Here is a 17,593-nt window from a genome sequence, read left to right as displayed (position 1 = left end):
TGATGGCAAACTGTTAGTTGATGGAACATCTCAATTAAGACCCCAAGTCATAAACTCTAGTAATGTCAAACTAATAATATCTTCATTTTACCCCCTTATTTATAGTCAAAGTTGTGTCATTGGCCTAACCCTATGGTTCACGTGCATGTAACAGTCATTTTTAATTAATTTTTAAGGTGATAGAAAGGTATTAAATGTACTTTCTTATAATGGTTCAATAGAAATTAAGATTGAAATATTGCAAGTAAATCAGGCCAATGCACTAGGTCTAAACTGCATTAAAATACATAACTTTATGGTTCTGTGAAATGTTGATTGTACCAAAATATCCAAATTAAACGCCCATAAATAAATAAAATATAAGTTCAGGTTAGCTCTAGTTTAGTGCAATAAAGCAGAAAGAGGTTCATGGATGATCATTCATATTATAAACTAATATTAAAAAGAGGATATAATAAGAGTTGAATTTGATACTATTTTTTTTATTTTACTATCTGATTCATTATGTTTCAAATAAATATTTAAGCAGATTTGTCATCTAGAGAGGGTAAATATTTGAGTGACAGACCAGTTAATGAACTCATATTTCACTATATAATCAACCACCCTAGTGGCCTGCCGATATATGTATTTAGAATTTAAATTATTTTACCACACTGGTCTAGAATCAAATATTTTTCACCTTCTGTATTAGAATAATGAAAATTTAGAATGATTAACCAACAAGGATTTTATTCAGTTCAAAGCTTGCGAAATTGTCTTTCTAAGGATATTTTTAAGCTTGCGGAGTTGATTTCTTCATCTTTTCATTTAATTGAAAGAGGTAAACAGGTTTTAAATCATACTGTCCCTTATCTTCTCATTAAGTTATGTGCTAGCGCATCTTACTACTAATACAGAGATAATTATATTATAATTTCCAATTGTACTCACAACTGATACCAAGTTTTCAAATACTAGATGTATTGTGTTTGAGAAATACATCGTCCAGTTAAAACTTCTTTGTAACTGAGAGATTATGATCTGTCAAATAGATATGAAACAAAAAACATTTGAAGGGGATCAAGTTTCTGAGTGCCAATAAAAAGAGTTACTTCCTTACTAACATTATCCTAACGAATACCATATGAACCAAAATTGGAACTAATCTTGAGTCTTACATGATAATCTAATGTTGCTTCACATCATACTAATGTTGTTCAGGGAATGTTCTTACATGATAATCAAATTCAAATAGTATACTTTCTTATAAAATTATGAAGTGCAACAATAATCAGATATTGAACCAACCAAATTGGAAATACTCAGGATAATTTAGATTCTCATGCCTTGAATATAAATAAAGGTAAGAGCATCAATTCTATTTGTGAACTAATCTTGAGTCTTCTATACCCTTATTCTCCTCGAAATTATTTTTTTTAGTTCCACAGTAGTTCAAACTGAGCCAGATTCAATAATGACCAAAGCCATGATCATTGACCAATCTATCCAATGGGCAAATGAAGAGCAAGGGCTGTGAGAGCATCTCATGAATCTACAGATATATTACCTTCAATTAAGTTCATGAAGAATCTATTCACTGACGTCACTGTCAGATAACCAAGCATAAGCTTTACAATGGGCAGCTCAGGAAAAAAGAAAACTGACCAGAATAAGTTTTCCTCTTGGAACACCGGGGCGTGTTTCAGGCACTAAGTGACAGTGACATAACTTTTGAAAGTTTACATCTTATCGTCTTCCTTGAATGAATTGGCTGGAAGATGAGCTCTGTGCTCTCCTTCACAGTCATCTCCTTCATATCTGAAATTGATGGCCCTTCTCCACGATAGTCGCGCGGAAAGTATATCAGTTGAACCTTTGATCTACCTGAACGACAAAGCACAATTTGAGATAATCTAAAATAAATTGAAAATCAAAATGCACTTGAACACTCGAATTATTTTTCAATGAGTTTAATCCACGTACTTCGTTTCCATAAAATGATTTATGTCGTACTCACAAATAGCACTCTTCTGTGGACCCAGAAAGCTTTATCGGCTTTCTTTATTATGAACAAAAGAACCGGATTAACTTTCAATGAGCTCTAGTACTCATGCTTTATAATGGAAAATATTAAGCAGCATTTAAACCACTTTCTAGATTGGACAAGAAAATATATGTAAGATGTGCCCCAGAACATCCTGGACTTAGCATGACTCTATGATCGATCACAGAAATTTATAAATGCTGGATGGTATTTTTACAATTTTGTTAAGACTGAATCCTAAAATGCTAAAACGATAAATGTTTACATCAACAATATTTTTTGAGAATCGAATAAATGCAAAATATAGATTTCTCCGTTTCCAAAAATAACGTATATTCAAAAAGTAATACAAATAATGAGGGGTATTACATGTTTTATAATTTTTAAAAGGAAACAGTAATTATTAAGCGAACGAAATTACCTAGCTGCAAAAACAAACTTGATTTCTGAACCACAATCCTGCCGACCTTTGACCTCTTGAGACTTTTAAGGGACTGTAAATCTTCTTGATTTCCCTTGAACTCCAGAAATTCTCCAAGAATGACTTTCTCTCCCTTCAATTCCAACCTGTTAATAACCAAAAGATTTAAATGTGCTCTCACTAGAAAAGATGATATAGGAGCATGTTGACCTTCCAACAATGTGGTTCGGAAGACTGATAAAACTCCTCAAAATGAATAACACCATTGGAAAACAAGTTCCCATAAAACACGGGGATATGAGATAAGTAGAGATGATTTGAAGAATCAAATGCTTTAAACAAATAAGAGAACAATTAAAATCTAGTAGTGAAATCAGACTATTTAAGATTCTTCCTGTAGTGAATTACGCATCTGTTTCTGGGCATGCAGAATGGCTAATTGTTGGGCACCTGATAGAATCAACAACCCCTACTGGGGATAGTTTCTCATTTTCCACTGAATAGTTCCCTTTAGTACATTTTCCCCCCCTCATGGGGAGATGCAAGAACTTGTTGATGAACTGGCTGGGAGATCCTCCTAAAGCGTCTTCAAGATGCAAGAACGTGCCAAGACAGGCCTATAGCCATTGCTACCTCCATTCTTTCTTGAAATTTCTCACGCTTTCTTGTTGTATTTCTTTCTTTACTTCTATCTCTCATTGTACTCCTCAAGAAGCGCCAATCGATAGATCCCCACCCCATAATTTGTATCAGTAGCCCTGTTAAGAAAACTGTTTAAATGGATAATAACAAATGATGAGGGAGAACATTCAGGGAGAACACCAGAAGTACTCTGCAGGGCTGGAATCAAGGTTTAGGGAAAAATTTGATCCAAGATTTTATTGAGCTTAGAATCTTCATCATTCATGAATAGCATCTCCTCAAGATTACCTAGAAGAAAATAGAGAGATTACGATATCCAACCAAGCACCTTAGGGATGTTGAGAATCAACGGAAAGAAGTCACGTCACTGGAAGCAGTTTGGGGATCGCGTGGGAACTGAGGGGAGGACACAGATGAGGAGATGAGTATCTGAAACATCTATGCTTGACCATCGGTCTGACAACAGAATGAAGGATTAACTCATGATTCATTGACGATTTCTCATCTGGGTCCTTCAAGAAGCTAAGGGTGCAAGCACTTTCAGTCCAGTGCATCAAGCGTGCAAATCCAGAACGGCAATCAGTTTTCTTCGGTGTACGAGACCTCCACATCTTACTTAGGTCGGGAATGAATGCATGAGTACCATAAAACAACAGCTTCCACGTGATGTCCTACCTTGAAGACGCTTGTAATCTTTTGATATCTCTCTAATGAAGGATTTTTTAGAGGAAGAGATAGAACTAAAGCACAATAGAATAAGAAAGTGAAAAGATTAAAAAGGTACAACGGCAGATTCAGGCCAAGATTGCTGATACAATCTATGATCGCTCCAGGGGCATTCATGTCTTCTGTCCTTCGGGAAGAACTCTACTAATACATGTAACCCCCAAAATGAGGAACAGTCAAGACAGAGTTGTTGGGACTGATTCAGCAAGAAGGCAGATAGAGGCAGGAAGTAGGAGAGATGGCAGAGAGGGCCGACAGGTACGATATATGCTCACTATGCAAAGACCGAGTCAGTACGGAGCTGCTCAATAGAAAGAGTAAATGTGTCAATCTGGCCGGTACTGCCAATGCATCAACTCTGTTCTTTAGCTCATTCTCACTCCATCTGTATGTAGTTCTCCCTTTTCTTCTTCAAGAATTTCCTTCTTCAAATGAGACCTAAATCAAGGTCTCTATCATCAGCATTAGCGCCTGCTCAATCCTCCTTCCCTACCACATCACCATTGCCACGCCTGGTCTATTCACCTGGTTAAACCTTCGCCATAAGGTGTAGAGTCAATGAGACAACAAGGATAGGAGAGGACGCAAGAGATACTGTAGATTGCGGTTTATCCGGCATGGGAGATGCTCCATAAAGAAGGGCCAGGTCAGTATGGAAGATGTAAACACTCTTGTCAGGGTTGAGCCACTATTGTTGGGTGATCATTGTTGTATCAATCATCAATGTTGAGATACCAACATGACAGAACAGCACCTTGACTGGTATCTGTATATACTGATGATTGATACAAATTCCATGACTGGAAGGACTTCCAACAACAATTTTGTCAACGCTTATGCATTGCTAGATCCTGATCTGCTCGGCAACTGGTTATGCGTTTACAGCAAGAAAGCTCGATTCCAGAATTTCGAGCATGATTTGAACAAAATTGCGGCCTATCTTATGCTCTTAGATGCATAGGCATTGGAGATGGTTAACATCGAAAGACTGAAGCCTGAGATCCAAAATGAACTCAATCGAGACATAATAGTACCTCGGTGTCTTTCGGAAGGTGTAACTAAAACAATACCACTCGGGGCGTATCATCTCCAGCGTAAGTTGATGATAAAGAAAGTTCCGGTGATGAAGAGAAGAACAGGAATGGTCAAGGGGAGGCCGAGCAGAGGGGACAGGGATCGTCTGAGGACGAGCCGCCTGAAGACAAGGTGAAGAGGAGAACAATCACAAGGGACGGGGATCGCAGACGAAAGGATGAGATCCGGATGTAGAAGGGGAAAAGGATGGGTACTAACAATAACAAACACTTCTCTGGCTGCCCTACTAAGGGAAGGCAGCCTATTTAAAGGGAAACATGCGTAAGAGAAAAGACAAGCCCACCCCTAAGAGGGGATAAGGGGATTAGGGATTGTATCAGTAACATACATTCAAACGAAGCAGTACAACAGAGACCAAACCGAGTATACGAATCACTTAACACACTTTCAAATGAAACATCAGCGACTAAACACCAGAACATACTGTCATACCTGTCCCACATGGGGGCTGTGCTGAGAACAAGTCGGAGCTTCTGGTGAAGTCCGTCTGATGTGTCACTATCACTAGCATGAAATGCATCTTTAATCCAAGCAGAAAATCCACCTCTTTCCATGGGTTTAAGGTCACTCCACTTTTCGTGAACAATGACCTCAGACGCAGAGTATATTGCAGGACTGACCCTAATAGATTTCAAGGTAAATGTATGAGCAGAATTACAAAAGTAAATAATACAAAGTAGAATCAATTTTGTTTTTTTGAATTAAACAAAGTAGAATCAATTGCTTGATAGAAGCACAACACTTCATTAAAATCATATCTTAATACGAAATTGATTGATAAACAAATGGAAAACAGAAAAGAAGAACAACCAGAGAGATTTGTCATGCAACATACTCATACTGATAAATAATCCAAAAAAAACCACAAGTTTTACACTGACAGGTCTCTACCTAGCACGAGGTTCAAAGTTTCCTACCATGATGGCACAAATTGAGAACCAGTTGATTAATGTTCTATGTAATGTTGCTAAGTTTTTGGATGAAATTGAAAAACAAGATGAAAGATATAGATATATTTGCCAACAAGAAATAAGCAATTTGAAAGGTGGGAAGTGGAACTGTATCTTCCTCCTCATTCTATCCTTCTTCTCCGTTCTCTCTACAAATTCATGCATATCTCAATAGATCCCTTGAGAAATTTTTCATGGTGTTCTTCACGGCATAAGGACCTGAAAGAGTCGGACAAGAAATCACAGTAACGTATAGAGACTGAACATTTTCAGTCATCCAGTCCATCTTTCATTGAAATCAATAATCTCCCACCTTCATTTCCGAATCAAAATCAAATCATCAAATAGTTCAAACAACTTGGCAAAATTTCGATCATAGACATCAAATACAGCACATTCCAACTAATCCGAATCAATTTGCCCTAATCCCTCTCTGACCAAATTAAGTTTTTGGTTTCTCATTCTTTCAAAAAAAAAAGGTTTTTGATCACTCATCTCATGCTCATTCTTTTTTTATGAAAAAATTCTAAGAAACGGCTGAGAAGTGAAATTTTCAGGAAAGGAACAAACCTTCTACAACATATACCCCTAAAGGGTATTTCACACTGTTGAACCAAGAAACAGGTTTGAGGAAGAGAAAACCAACTTGATTAAAGATAAGAGGGGATTACAAGAGTTTATATAGGGGAGCCCTAATGGGCTAGTTAAGAATGTCCCGTATGGGACTATTAGTTACAAAAAGAACTTAAGTGTCAACACTCCCCCTCAAGCTGGAGCGTGGATGTTTTCCACACCCAGCTTGCCACAAAGCTCCTCAAACCTAGGGGCATGGAGCCCTTTGGTGAAGATGTCTGTGATCTGATCTGCTGAAGGCACATACGGCAGGCAGAATTTTCCCGACTCCAGTTTCTCTTTAATGAAGTGTCGATCAATCTCTATGTGCTTCGTGCGGTCATGCTGGACTGGATCATGGGCAATACTGATGGCCGACTTGTTGTCGCAGTACAGCTGGACGGGAGAGGAAACCGGACAACGTAGCTCACGTAGGATCTTTGTGATCCAAAGTGCCTCACAGAGACCATGTGCGCGCGCACGAAACTCCGCTTCGGCACTGCATCGAGACACCACCTTCTGCTTCTTACTCCTCCATGTAATAAGATTTCCGCCCAAGAAGGTGCAATATCCTGAGGTAGACCGACGATCAACAATGGACCCTGCGTAATCCGCATCTGTATATACCTCTAGGCGAAGACCACTGTGGCGGCGGAACAAAAGTCCACGACCAACTGTGCCCTTTAAGGACCGAAGAAGTCGATGAGCAGCGTGAAGATGACTCATGCGAGGAGTCTGCATGAACTGACTGAGAACCCCCACAGAATATGCAATATCAGGTCGCGTGTGGGTGAGGTAGATTCGCTTGCCCACAAGTCGTCGGTACTGTCCAGGCTCTGCATGATCTTCATTCTCATTGGCGCCAAGGCGGTGATTAGCGTCAATAGGTGTAGTAATGGGCCTGGAATCCTCCTTTCCAAGCTCATGAAGAAGATCCACCATGTACTTCCGCTGACAAATGAAAATCCCGACAGAAGAGTATGCAACTTCAATGCCAAGAAAATACCTCAACGGGCCAAGGTGGGGAATAGCAAATTCCGACGATAGATAGGCCGCCAGTTGTGTAATAGCCTCCGTAGCATCACCCGTAATAATGACGTCATCCACGTAGACCAGAAGGATAGCGACTCCCCCTGACGTGGAATGATAGTAGAAGAGGGTGTGATCCCCATTGCACTGGCGATATCCAAGACGCCTCATGGCCATAGTGAAACGACCAAACCAAGCACGAGGTGATTGTTTCAAGCCATATAGTGCCTTCTTCAAGCGGCAAACAACCGAGGAAGGAGTAGAGGGGACCAAGGAGGCATACCCAGGAGGAAGAGCCATATAGATTTCCTCAGTCAAGTCGCCATGAAGAAAGGCATTCTTGACGTCATATTGCTGCAATACCCAGCCACGGTCTGCAGCAAGAGCCAGGAGAATGCGGACAGTGTTCAGCTTGGCCACTGGAGCAAATGTCTCCTGATAATCGACGCCATATTTCTGCGTAAAGCCTTTTGCAACAAGGCGTGCCTTATGCCTCTCAATCGTGCCATCGGAGTTTTGCTTTTCAGCATAGACCCAACGGCTATCAACCAAGTGCTTGCCCGGTGGGAGAGGAACAAGATCCCACGTATCATTTAGGGCAAGAGCTTGAAGCTCCTCCTCCATAGCCCGACGCCAATGAGGCAAGGATAAGGCAACGTCCACCGTCTTCGGAAGGGAGATGGAGTCAATGGAGGTAAGCAGTGCATGGTATGGTTTAAAGAGACGATGGAAGGAAACGTAATTAGTTAAAGGATATAAAGGAGGAGAGCGGGAAGGAGGCACAAGGGCCAAGGAAGATTCCGGTGGAGTGTCTTGGGAGGTAGAGGATGAAGCATGAGTGCGGCGAGAGATATAGGTGAGGCCATAGCGTTTTTCCGGAGGGCAGCGTGGTAGATTCGTAGGAACACCCAGAGGAGGAACAGGAGGAAGTGGATGAGGAGCAGAAGAAGGTGGTTGGGGAGAAGAGGGTTGTGGAGAAAGATCCACGGGTGTTGCATGAGAATCCGGAGGAGATTCGGATGGCTCTTCAATGGGAATTGACGTGGTGCCAGGGAAGGCCGGGGACGATGGTGCGGCTGGAGGTGAAGGGGCCGGGGAGGAAGACGAGACTGTCGTAGAAGTGACTGAGGAGGAAAGAGGAGGGAGGATAAGGAACTCGAGCGGGTCCGGCTGAGGAGGTAAAGAAGGTGGTACCATGGAGGAGGGATAGTAAGGAGTAAACTCATCAAAGGTAGCATCTTTGGTGACAAAGAAGCGACGGGAAGGCGGATGATAGCACCGACAACCCTTTTGGGTAACGGAATATCCAATGAAAATGCACTGAATGGCGCAAGGGTCAAGCTTGTCGCGACCGAGCTGATTGTTAGGGACAAAGCAGACGCACCCAAAGACACGTGGAGTGAGGTTTGTTTTGAGGGAAGTGGTGGGAAAGAAGCGCTGGAGGCAGTCAATAGGGGGGGAATGGTTGAGGGCACAAGAGGGAAGGCGGTTGAGAAGATGGATGGCGGTGAGAATGGCTTCTCCCCAAAAATACTTGGGAACATGCATATGGAACAGGAGGCTCCAGGTCGCATCAAAGATAGAGCGAAATTTCCATTCTGCAACACCATTCTGCTGAGGCGTGTAGGGACAAGATGTTTCGTGAACAATGCCGTTTTGTTGGAAGAAATGGGTGAGGGTAGAATTGACAGTCTCTGGCGTTGTCGAGCGGAAGCGATGGATGGAGGTGGAGAATTGGGTTTGAATAAGGGAGTCAAACTGGGGAATGATGGTGGAAAGTTGGGATTTGTGTTTTAAAAGGTAAGCCCACGTGAAACGGGTAGCCTCGTCAACGAAAATAACAAGCCATCGAGCGCCAGAAGTGCTGTGAAGGGGGGCCGGACCCAAACATCGGTATGAACAAGAGAAAAAGGCATGGATGCACAAGATGAAGATAAAGGATATGTGGTGCGATGATGTTTAGCAATTCGACATGCGTCACAAACAAAACGGTCAACAGCGTGACCCTGGAAAAGTTTAGGAAATAGACGATAAAGGGTGTCAAAAGAGGGATGTCCGAGGCGTCGATGAAGAAGCCACAATTGGTCACGAGACGCCGAGAGGGAAACAGCAGCCGCAGCAACAGCAAGAGAAGAGGAAGAAGGTCGAACAAGATAGAGCCCCTCACGCTCCTCAGCAAGTGAAATCGTCTCCCCGACACCTTGTCACGATAAAAACAGGAATTTGGAGAAAAGGTGAGGTCATGGTTTAGATCACGAACAAGTCGGGATAAAGATAGGAGATGATGAGCAAGACGAGGAACATGAAGAACGTGCGAAAGTTTCATAGAAGGGGAAAGAATAACACGACCAACACCCGCGACGGTGAGAAGATCTCCAGAGGTGGTTTTGACTTTGGAATGACTAGAAACGGGTTCATAGGTTGAAAAAGCTTGAGGATTAAAAGTCATATGAGCGGTGGCACCGGAATCAAGAAGCCAAGTGGAAGATGACGAAGGAAAATTTCGGGAAGTCAAGGTTGGAGAGGCAAGAGCGGTGGACGTACCTGCGTGAGCTAAAGAACACGAGCCCACGATGGGAGGATTAAGAAGACGTCGAAGACGCTCCATTTCCTCAGGAGTGAAGCTAGGAGATGAGGAGGCATTGGCCGGAAGCAGAGTAAACGGCATAGGCACTTGTCCTGGATTCGGCACGCTCGGTGAGCTCGCAGGAGGGGCAGCGGCAGCAAGGTGACTCTGTTGAGTCCGCTTCCGTTGGAGCTTGAAGCAAATTTCCTTTGAGTGACCCCTCTTCTTGCAATAATTGCAGAAGAGTGTGGGATCGCCCTTGGGAGACTCCTCCGAGCGAGATGAAGTCCCTCGAGCGGAAGAATTCGGTGATGAAGCATGAGTAGCCGCGGCCGGTGTAGCCGCAAACGCTGAGGTGAGGGAAGGTGCCAGCTGAAACCGAGACTACTCAATCCGTACACTCCGGAGTGCATCTTGGTAGGTAAACATCTTCTCCCGATGAATAAGTTGGCCATGTAGTGATTCATTTTCCGGGTTGAGACCCATCAAGAATTAAAACACACGAAGCTGTGCACATACCCCCGCTCCACCGAATCCACCTCCGGTGGCATGTAATGGTCGATCTCATTCCACAAAGAGGTGAGTTCGTTACTGTACTCCAATACCGTCCGATCTCCTTGACGAAGGTTAGCAGCCCGATGCACCAATTTATACAAAATGGCAATATTGTTCCTCTTAGAGTGGCTGTTGAGGGCGGCCTCCCAGATGGCTCGAGCACTCGCCAAAGACAGAAACTCCCCCTTAATATTAGGGGCGATACTGTCAAGTAGCCAGCGCTGAACGACTCCTTCAACGTCAAGCCAATCATAGTATGCTAGGTCCGTCACCGGTGGTCCGTCTTCCGTTAAATGACGCATTAGTCGTCCTTTTAGAGTGATCGGCACGTACTGTCGCCATTGAAGGAGGTTGAAGCCGGTGAAAATTCCATCGGGCGGCATCTTGGGCAAAGTAAATGGTGCTGGACCGGTGAGACGAGTCGATGCAGCCGCTGTCGGAGGCCCAGGAGAATGCACCGGAGTCATCCCAGATGTCTGAGAGGCAGAGGTCTGTTCTTCAGACATCGGACAGCACGGATCGAGGCGCCGGAGAACCCGAATGAACTAGGTCACCCGCGGATGCACGCAGAGAGGCAACCGTGCGAGGAGAGGCGGCTGTGTGCAGAGCGGAGACGGCCGCGCGCAGAGTGGCTACGAAGAAGGGCGCACGAAGAAGGTACCTCAACGGCCGCACGAAGAAGAACGGCCGCGCGAGAGAGAGAATCCGCGCGCGAAGAGCCGGTCGGTCGGTAGGTCGGTCGGTCGGTCCGCGCGAGAGAGAGAGAGAGCCGAGGACGAGGACGACGACGCGCCGAGGACGTTGAAGGAGAGAGCCGAGGACGAGGTCGACGACGAGGACGAGTCCGAAATCTAGGGTTTCGGCTCTGATACCATGTTGAACCAAGAAACAAGTTTGAGGAAGAGAAAACCAACTTGATTAAAGATAAGAGGGGATTACAAGAGTTTATAAAGGGGAGCCCTAATGGGCTAGTTAAGAATGTCCCATATGGGACTATTAGTTACAAAAAGAACTTAAGTGTCAACACACACCTAACCCCTAAAGGGTATTTAGGATCCTCCACCACAGTCAAGGTTATTTAATTCATTTTTCTTTAGATTGGTTCCCCTTTAAAGGGACAGGCCTCCCTAAAGAGGGGCAGGCAAGACATTGCGGTTAAACTGGCAAGGAGATCCTCCCAGAGTAAGTTCAGGCACCGATTTGAGCTTGTAACCCCTGTTCTATCTTTCTCTCTCAATCTCTTTCTATCCTTCAAAGGTCATTCTCGATAGAGACCTACCCGAGGTTTCAATCAGAAACATACTTTTCTCTTATTCTCAAATGTGTTTGTTAGTGATAGACTATCCCTCATGGGCTAATGGGCCCTATTCTATAAGCCCATTAGCCCTAATATCCTCCCTCTTAGGGTACATATACCCTTACATGTACTGTGTTCATGTTATGTCATTACCTTTTTCTTCTCTTCCCCAACATGGTATCAAAGCTCCAGAGCTCCTTCCCTAGGGTTTGACATCGCCCGCCTATAGCCGCGCGCCGCATCTGGCGGCCGCAGCCCGCAGCCGCGCAAGCGCACAGCAGCCGCAGCCCGCAGCCGCCGCGCACGCACAGCAGCCGCAGCCCGCAGCCGCCACGCACACACAGCAGCCGCAGCCCGCAGCAGCCGCGCACGCACCGCAGCCGCAGCCGCAGCACTGCCGTAGCAGCGCCGTAGCAGCACCATGCCGTTCACCGAGACCGACTTCCTGGAGAAGCCACTGTCCTACAAGGTGCCTCATCCGCTTCCGTCGGTCCCGGAGACGACACTCTTACGGGGCCCGAATCTACTCCCGTGGATGCGCTTCGTCGAGACCACCTTGAAGGCACGCCAGCTCTTCAAGCATTGCACTGAAGACCCCCTTACCGTCGACCGCCCACATTATGCAGCGTGGGACGTTGAGGACCAGTTCATCCTCGGCTGGATGTATGCGTACACCTTGGCTCCAGATTTCCGCGACCGTCTTCCACATCAGAAAACGGTGAAAGGCTTCTGGGATCAGGTGCGCTCCTTCTGTGGCCGGGAAAGCGACTGGTGGCGTCTTTATTCCATTGCAAGTCAGGCCAGCAATCTCCGTCAAGGGTCGTTGACGATCTCTGAATATGCACTTGCCCACAAGAAGATGTGGGATGAAGTGGATTACTACCTACCGCCCGACGATCCGACGTCCAAGACGTTCCAGAATGTGCTTCTTCTACGGATCATGGGCTTCCTCAGCGGCCTGAACCGCGAGTATGATGACGTACATCGTCGTGCCTTGCACCGCAAGGAAGGTTCTCCTGCCCTCGAGGAGTTGGTGAAGGAGCTTCAAGAAGAGGAAAGCCACTTCCTCCTCCATGGGACTCCCTCCTCCGGCCCCCCGGGTGAGTCGACCGCACTACTTTCTGCCCTCCCTTCAGGCGGCAAGGCACCGTCGATCCTCCCTACGCCCACCTCCGCCGCTCCTCCAGCTGGGACGACGATTTGCTCGTATTGCGGCAAACTGGGCCACGGGAAGAACAAGTGCAAGAAGCGCCTGAATGACTGGCGAAAGAAGAAAGAGGCCGTAGAAGGCAAGGCCATGGTGGCCCATTCTGATTCCTCCTCCGCCAGCCCCTCCGCAGTGACCATGGACCAGCTTCAGGCAGATTTGGCCCGCCTCCGTGACCAGATGGCTGCCCTGCAGAATCCGTCCACGGCCTACTTCGGTGGCTTTGGTGCGTCTTCCACTCCTTCATCTTCAGATGCGTGGTACTGTGGCCATACGGCCTTCCACTCACCAGTCGTCTCCGATACGACTTGGGTCCTTGACTCGGGGGCTACCGAACACATGACCCCGACCAATGCCCGGTTTGTATCATATGAGCGGCATCGTGGTGGCCGCACTGTCCTCACGGCCGGGGGTGGACGTCTCCGTGAGGCCGAAATCGGGGCAGTCTATGTGGACGGCCTTGGTGTGGTCCACAACGTTCTCCATGTCCCTCACCTGCGGGCCGTGCTTATGTCTCCGCAGCGCTTAGTTGATGCTATCTCCTGCTCCTTCCACCTACAACCTGACGGCATGTTTCTGTCTGACAAGGTGGGCCGGACTACACTGATTAGGCGGGAGAACGGACTGCTGATGTTGGACGATGGAGGCCGCTCCCAGTGCTTCATGGTGCACCGGACTCTTATCTCGGTGGCTGAGCAGCGTCGGGGACGCCTTCTGATGGAGCATCAGCGACTTGGACACCCACCTTTCTCCACTTTACAGCGTCTTTTTCCCTCGTTGTGTTCGGGCGTGGACCTTAAGACTATGCTTTGTGAACCTTGTCAGTTAGCCAAGCATCGCAGATCCTCCTTTGCTTCATCCTCGTCTCACACATCGACCCCGCTGTTCCGAGTCCACAGTGATGTTTGGGGGCCGGCCCCGCAGATCAGTCTGAAAGGGCACCGCTACTTTCTACTCTTTGTGGACGAAGCTACCCGCTATACGTGGGTCTACCTCCTGACTGCGAAGTCGGAGGTTGCGCAGAATGTTCGACACTTTTGCTACATGGTACAGACACAGTTTGGTCGAGGCATCTAGCGTTTTCGTTCCGACAATGCCCGGGACTTCTTCAACGCCGACCTCGCCTCCTTCTTTGCCGACCGGGGCATCCTCCACGAGTCCTCTTGTGTGGCCACGCCCGAGCAGAATGGCATGGCTGAACGTTGCATCGGCTATGTTACCTCGACGGCGCGGACATTGCTGTTGGACTCCAAGGCGCCGGGGCGTTATTGGGGAGAGGCGGTTTTGACGAGTACTCACCTCGTTAACCGTATCCCCACCCCACTCCTGGAGTTCTCCAGCCCCTTGGACCGGATGACTGTGGCATTCCCGAATGCTTCTTTGCGGACGGGACTCTTGCCTCGTATCTTCGGCTGCACCACCTACGTCCATGATACTTCTCCCACACGCACGAAGTTTGATGCACGCGCACTCCAGTGTGTGTTTGTGGGTTACTCTTCCCTCCAAAAAGGGTACCGGTGTTATCATCCGCCTTCTCGGCGGTTCTTCATCTCGGCAAACGTCACCTTTGCCGAGCATGAACCCTATTTTGGGGACTACTCTACCTCATCACGCCTTCCGCTGGATGAGGCTCCCTCGGCCCCCCCCTTGGGACCAAGTCCGATCGTGGAGTCCACACCCACTCCACCCTCCTCACTTCCGGATCTTTCTCCCCTTGATTCTTCTTCCTCACTTCCTCCTGTGGGGTCCTTGGACGTGTCCTCTACCTCTTCTTCGTTACCTGCCCTTCCCCCTTCGGCAGCTCTCCCTCTCCCATTGGTCTCCGTTCCTCCTTTCGGCCCCCCATCCTTGTCAAACCCTGGTGCATCACCCTCCTCTCTCGGTGACCAACCCTCGTCACCCCCCCCTCCCGGTCTACCCTCGCCCTCCGGTGAGTCTCCTCCGACTCCCGGTGTGTCGTCTACTGCTCCTCCCGGGGAGTCCCCCATTGCTTCCGCTCCTTCTCCTGTCGATGGTGACGATCAGTTGGGGTGGCCTATTGCTCTACGGAAAGGGGTCCGTCAGTGCACTAAGGCCCCCCTCTACCCTCTCTCTCATTACCTCTCCTTTGACCGGCTGAGTCCTCCCTACCGGTTATTCCTCACCCGCATCGAGTCGGATCTCGTTCCTCAACGCTTAGCCGATGCTATCGCTTCTCCCCATTGGAAAGCGGCGATGGACGAGGAGATGCAGTCTCTCCTCAAGAACCACACGTGGGACGTCGTTCCACTACCTCCGCGCAAGAGGGTAGTGGACTGCAAGTGGATTCATGCCAAGAAGCATCATGCGGACAGTACTCTCGAACGCCTCAAGTCTCGGCTTGTGGCTCGGGGGTTCACTCAGTCCTATGGTGTGGACTACTTCGAAACGTTCTCTCCCGTGGCGAAGATGGAGACTGTCCGGCTTCTTCTGGCGCTTGCAGCGCACTTCCACTGGGCCATCCGCCAGTTCGACGTCAAGAACGCCTTCTTGCACGGTGACTTGACGGAGGAGGTGTACATGCAGCAACCCCCGGGCTACTCACTCGGCCCCCCCGGTCACGTGTGCCGACTGCGGAAGTCCCTCTATGGACTCAAGCAGTCCCCGCGCATGTGGTTTGGGAGTGTTAGGTCATGGAGGATACTTAGTAGGGTTTAAGCTACCTAATGGGCCTGAGGCCTTGTACTCTGTAATAGCCTAACCCTAGGAGATATTAATAAAAATAACTACTTCAGGCCCAACATGGGCCGCCTAACTTCCCACTAAGGGCCCATTAAGGGCCCATTAGTGTAGGCCCAGTAGGGCCTAATATATGTTGGGCCTGACCACAGTCAGGCCCAACTCTCCAACGGCTGAAACCCAGCCGTTGGAGAGTCCAGCTGCTTTAAAAGCAGCTGGACCTCTCTGTTTCAAACAGTCATATATTCAAAATATATGACCGTTGGAAACAAGGAATATTCCTTAGGAATATTCCCTTTCTAACAAGTGAAGTTTTTCTTCTATAAAAGGGGGCCCAGTTCAGCAATAAAAATTATTCCTTCTTGCCCCAAATTCTTCTCTCTTCTTTTTTTCTCTTTCCATTAATCACAGGGAGGTTCTCCTCTATTCTGAAGACCAAAGGGTACACTCAGAGCAATGGAGATGCCTCTCTCTTCTTCCGTCACCGCCCGACCGGTGTCTCCATCCTTGCCGTGTACGTCGACGACATCCTTATCACGGGATCTGATGCTGCCGAAGCTGTCCGCCTCAGCACTGCCTTGGCTAAGGAGTTTGAGATTAAGGCCCTCAGCCTTCTTCGCTACTTCCTTGGCCTTGAGGTAGTCTACTCCCATCGTGGGATCTTCATCTCGCAGCAGAAATACGCCGTCGACTTACTGGCACTGACAGGGATGACCGATTGTGCACCGGTGAGCACTCCCATTGATCCCAACGTGAAGTTGGGCAAAGGGGAGGATTCGCCGCTGACGAATTCCCACCGATATCAGCAGCTGGTGGGGAAGCTACTCTACTTGACGCACACTCGGCCCGACATCGCCTTCGCCGTCAACCTGCCCAGTCAGTTTATGCACTCCCCAAGAAAGATTCACCATCAGGCCGCCCACCGGGTCCTTGCGTACCTGAAGGGCTGCCCCGGAAAGGGCCTGCTCTTCCCTCGCAGCACTGACCGAACAGTGAAAGTCTACACTGATGCTGACTTTGCCGGCTCCGTTGTGGATCATCGGTCTACCACGGGCTACTGCACGCGTTGTTTTGGCAGTCGTCAGCTGGAAAAGTAGCAAGCAGGACAAAGTCTCGATCTAGCGCGGCCGAGTACGCGCACTCGCCGATGGGGCCTCCGAGGGCGATGGATCGGCATCCTTCACGATCTTCGCGTGGAGTATGCTGGCCCGATTCACTTCTTCTGCGACAACAAGTCGACGATCGCGTTGGCCAAGAACCCTGGACAACAGGGCCGCATCAAGCACATAGAGCGCAACTGCTACTTCTTCAAGGAGCGAGTTGACGAAGGGATCTTTGACCTGGACTTTGTTGCATCCGCCGACCAGGCAGCGGACGTCCTTACCAAGGGACTCTCCCGTCCTCTTCTTCAACGTGCCGTCTCCAAGCTCGGTATGGAAGATATCCATACTTAAACTTGCGGGGTGTTAGTGATAGACTATCCCTCATGGGCCAATGGGCCCTATTCTATAAGCCCATTAGCCCTATTATCCTCTCTCCCTCTTAGGGTACATATACCCTTACATGTACTCTGTTCATGTTATGTCATTACCTTCTTCTTCTCTTCCCCAACAGTGTTCGTCGTCGGATAAACTTATCAATGGGTTGTTCAGCGTTCTTCTGACTATAATTGTAAGAAAATGCCATGACGAGATAGAGGCATGAAAAGATGGGAGGAGCCCATGCCCTGGGAGCCAAACAAGTTAGGACAATAAAAAAACTGAAAGGCTT

The 17,593-nt window shown here is 47.5% G+C and overlaps 1 protein-coding gene across 1 annotated transcript in view; it reads right to left on the bottom strand.

Annotated features, from left to right (window-relative positions):
- Positions 1-1,518: 1,518 nt before the first annotated feature.
- Positions 1,519-17,593, bottom strand: part of LOC144714807 (plasma protein) — a 17,780-nt gene continuing 1,705 nt past the window's right edge. The window contains exons 5-7 of the mRNA XM_078589601.1: positions 5,343-5,531; positions 2,448-2,593; positions 1,519-1,866 (exon numbers count right to left, since the gene is read on the bottom strand). Of these exons, the coding sequence (XP_078445727.1) occupies positions 1,685-1,866; positions 2,448-2,593; positions 5,343-5,531 (517 nt within the window). The 3' untranslated portion in view covers positions 1,519-1,684. The remainder of the gene's footprint in view (positions 1,867-2,447; positions 2,594-5,342; positions 5,532-17,593) is intronic.

This window comes from Wolffia australiana, chromosome 18, assembly GCF_029677425.1.
Source record: "Wolffia australiana isolate 7733 chromosome 18, ASM2967742v1".
Classification (NCBI taxonomy): domain Eukaryota; kingdom Viridiplantae; phylum Streptophyta; class Magnoliopsida; order Alismatales; family Araceae; genus Wolffia; species Wolffia australiana.
Note: the sequence above shows the minus strand (reverse complement) of the source record. Positions and strands in the feature narration are given on the sequence as shown.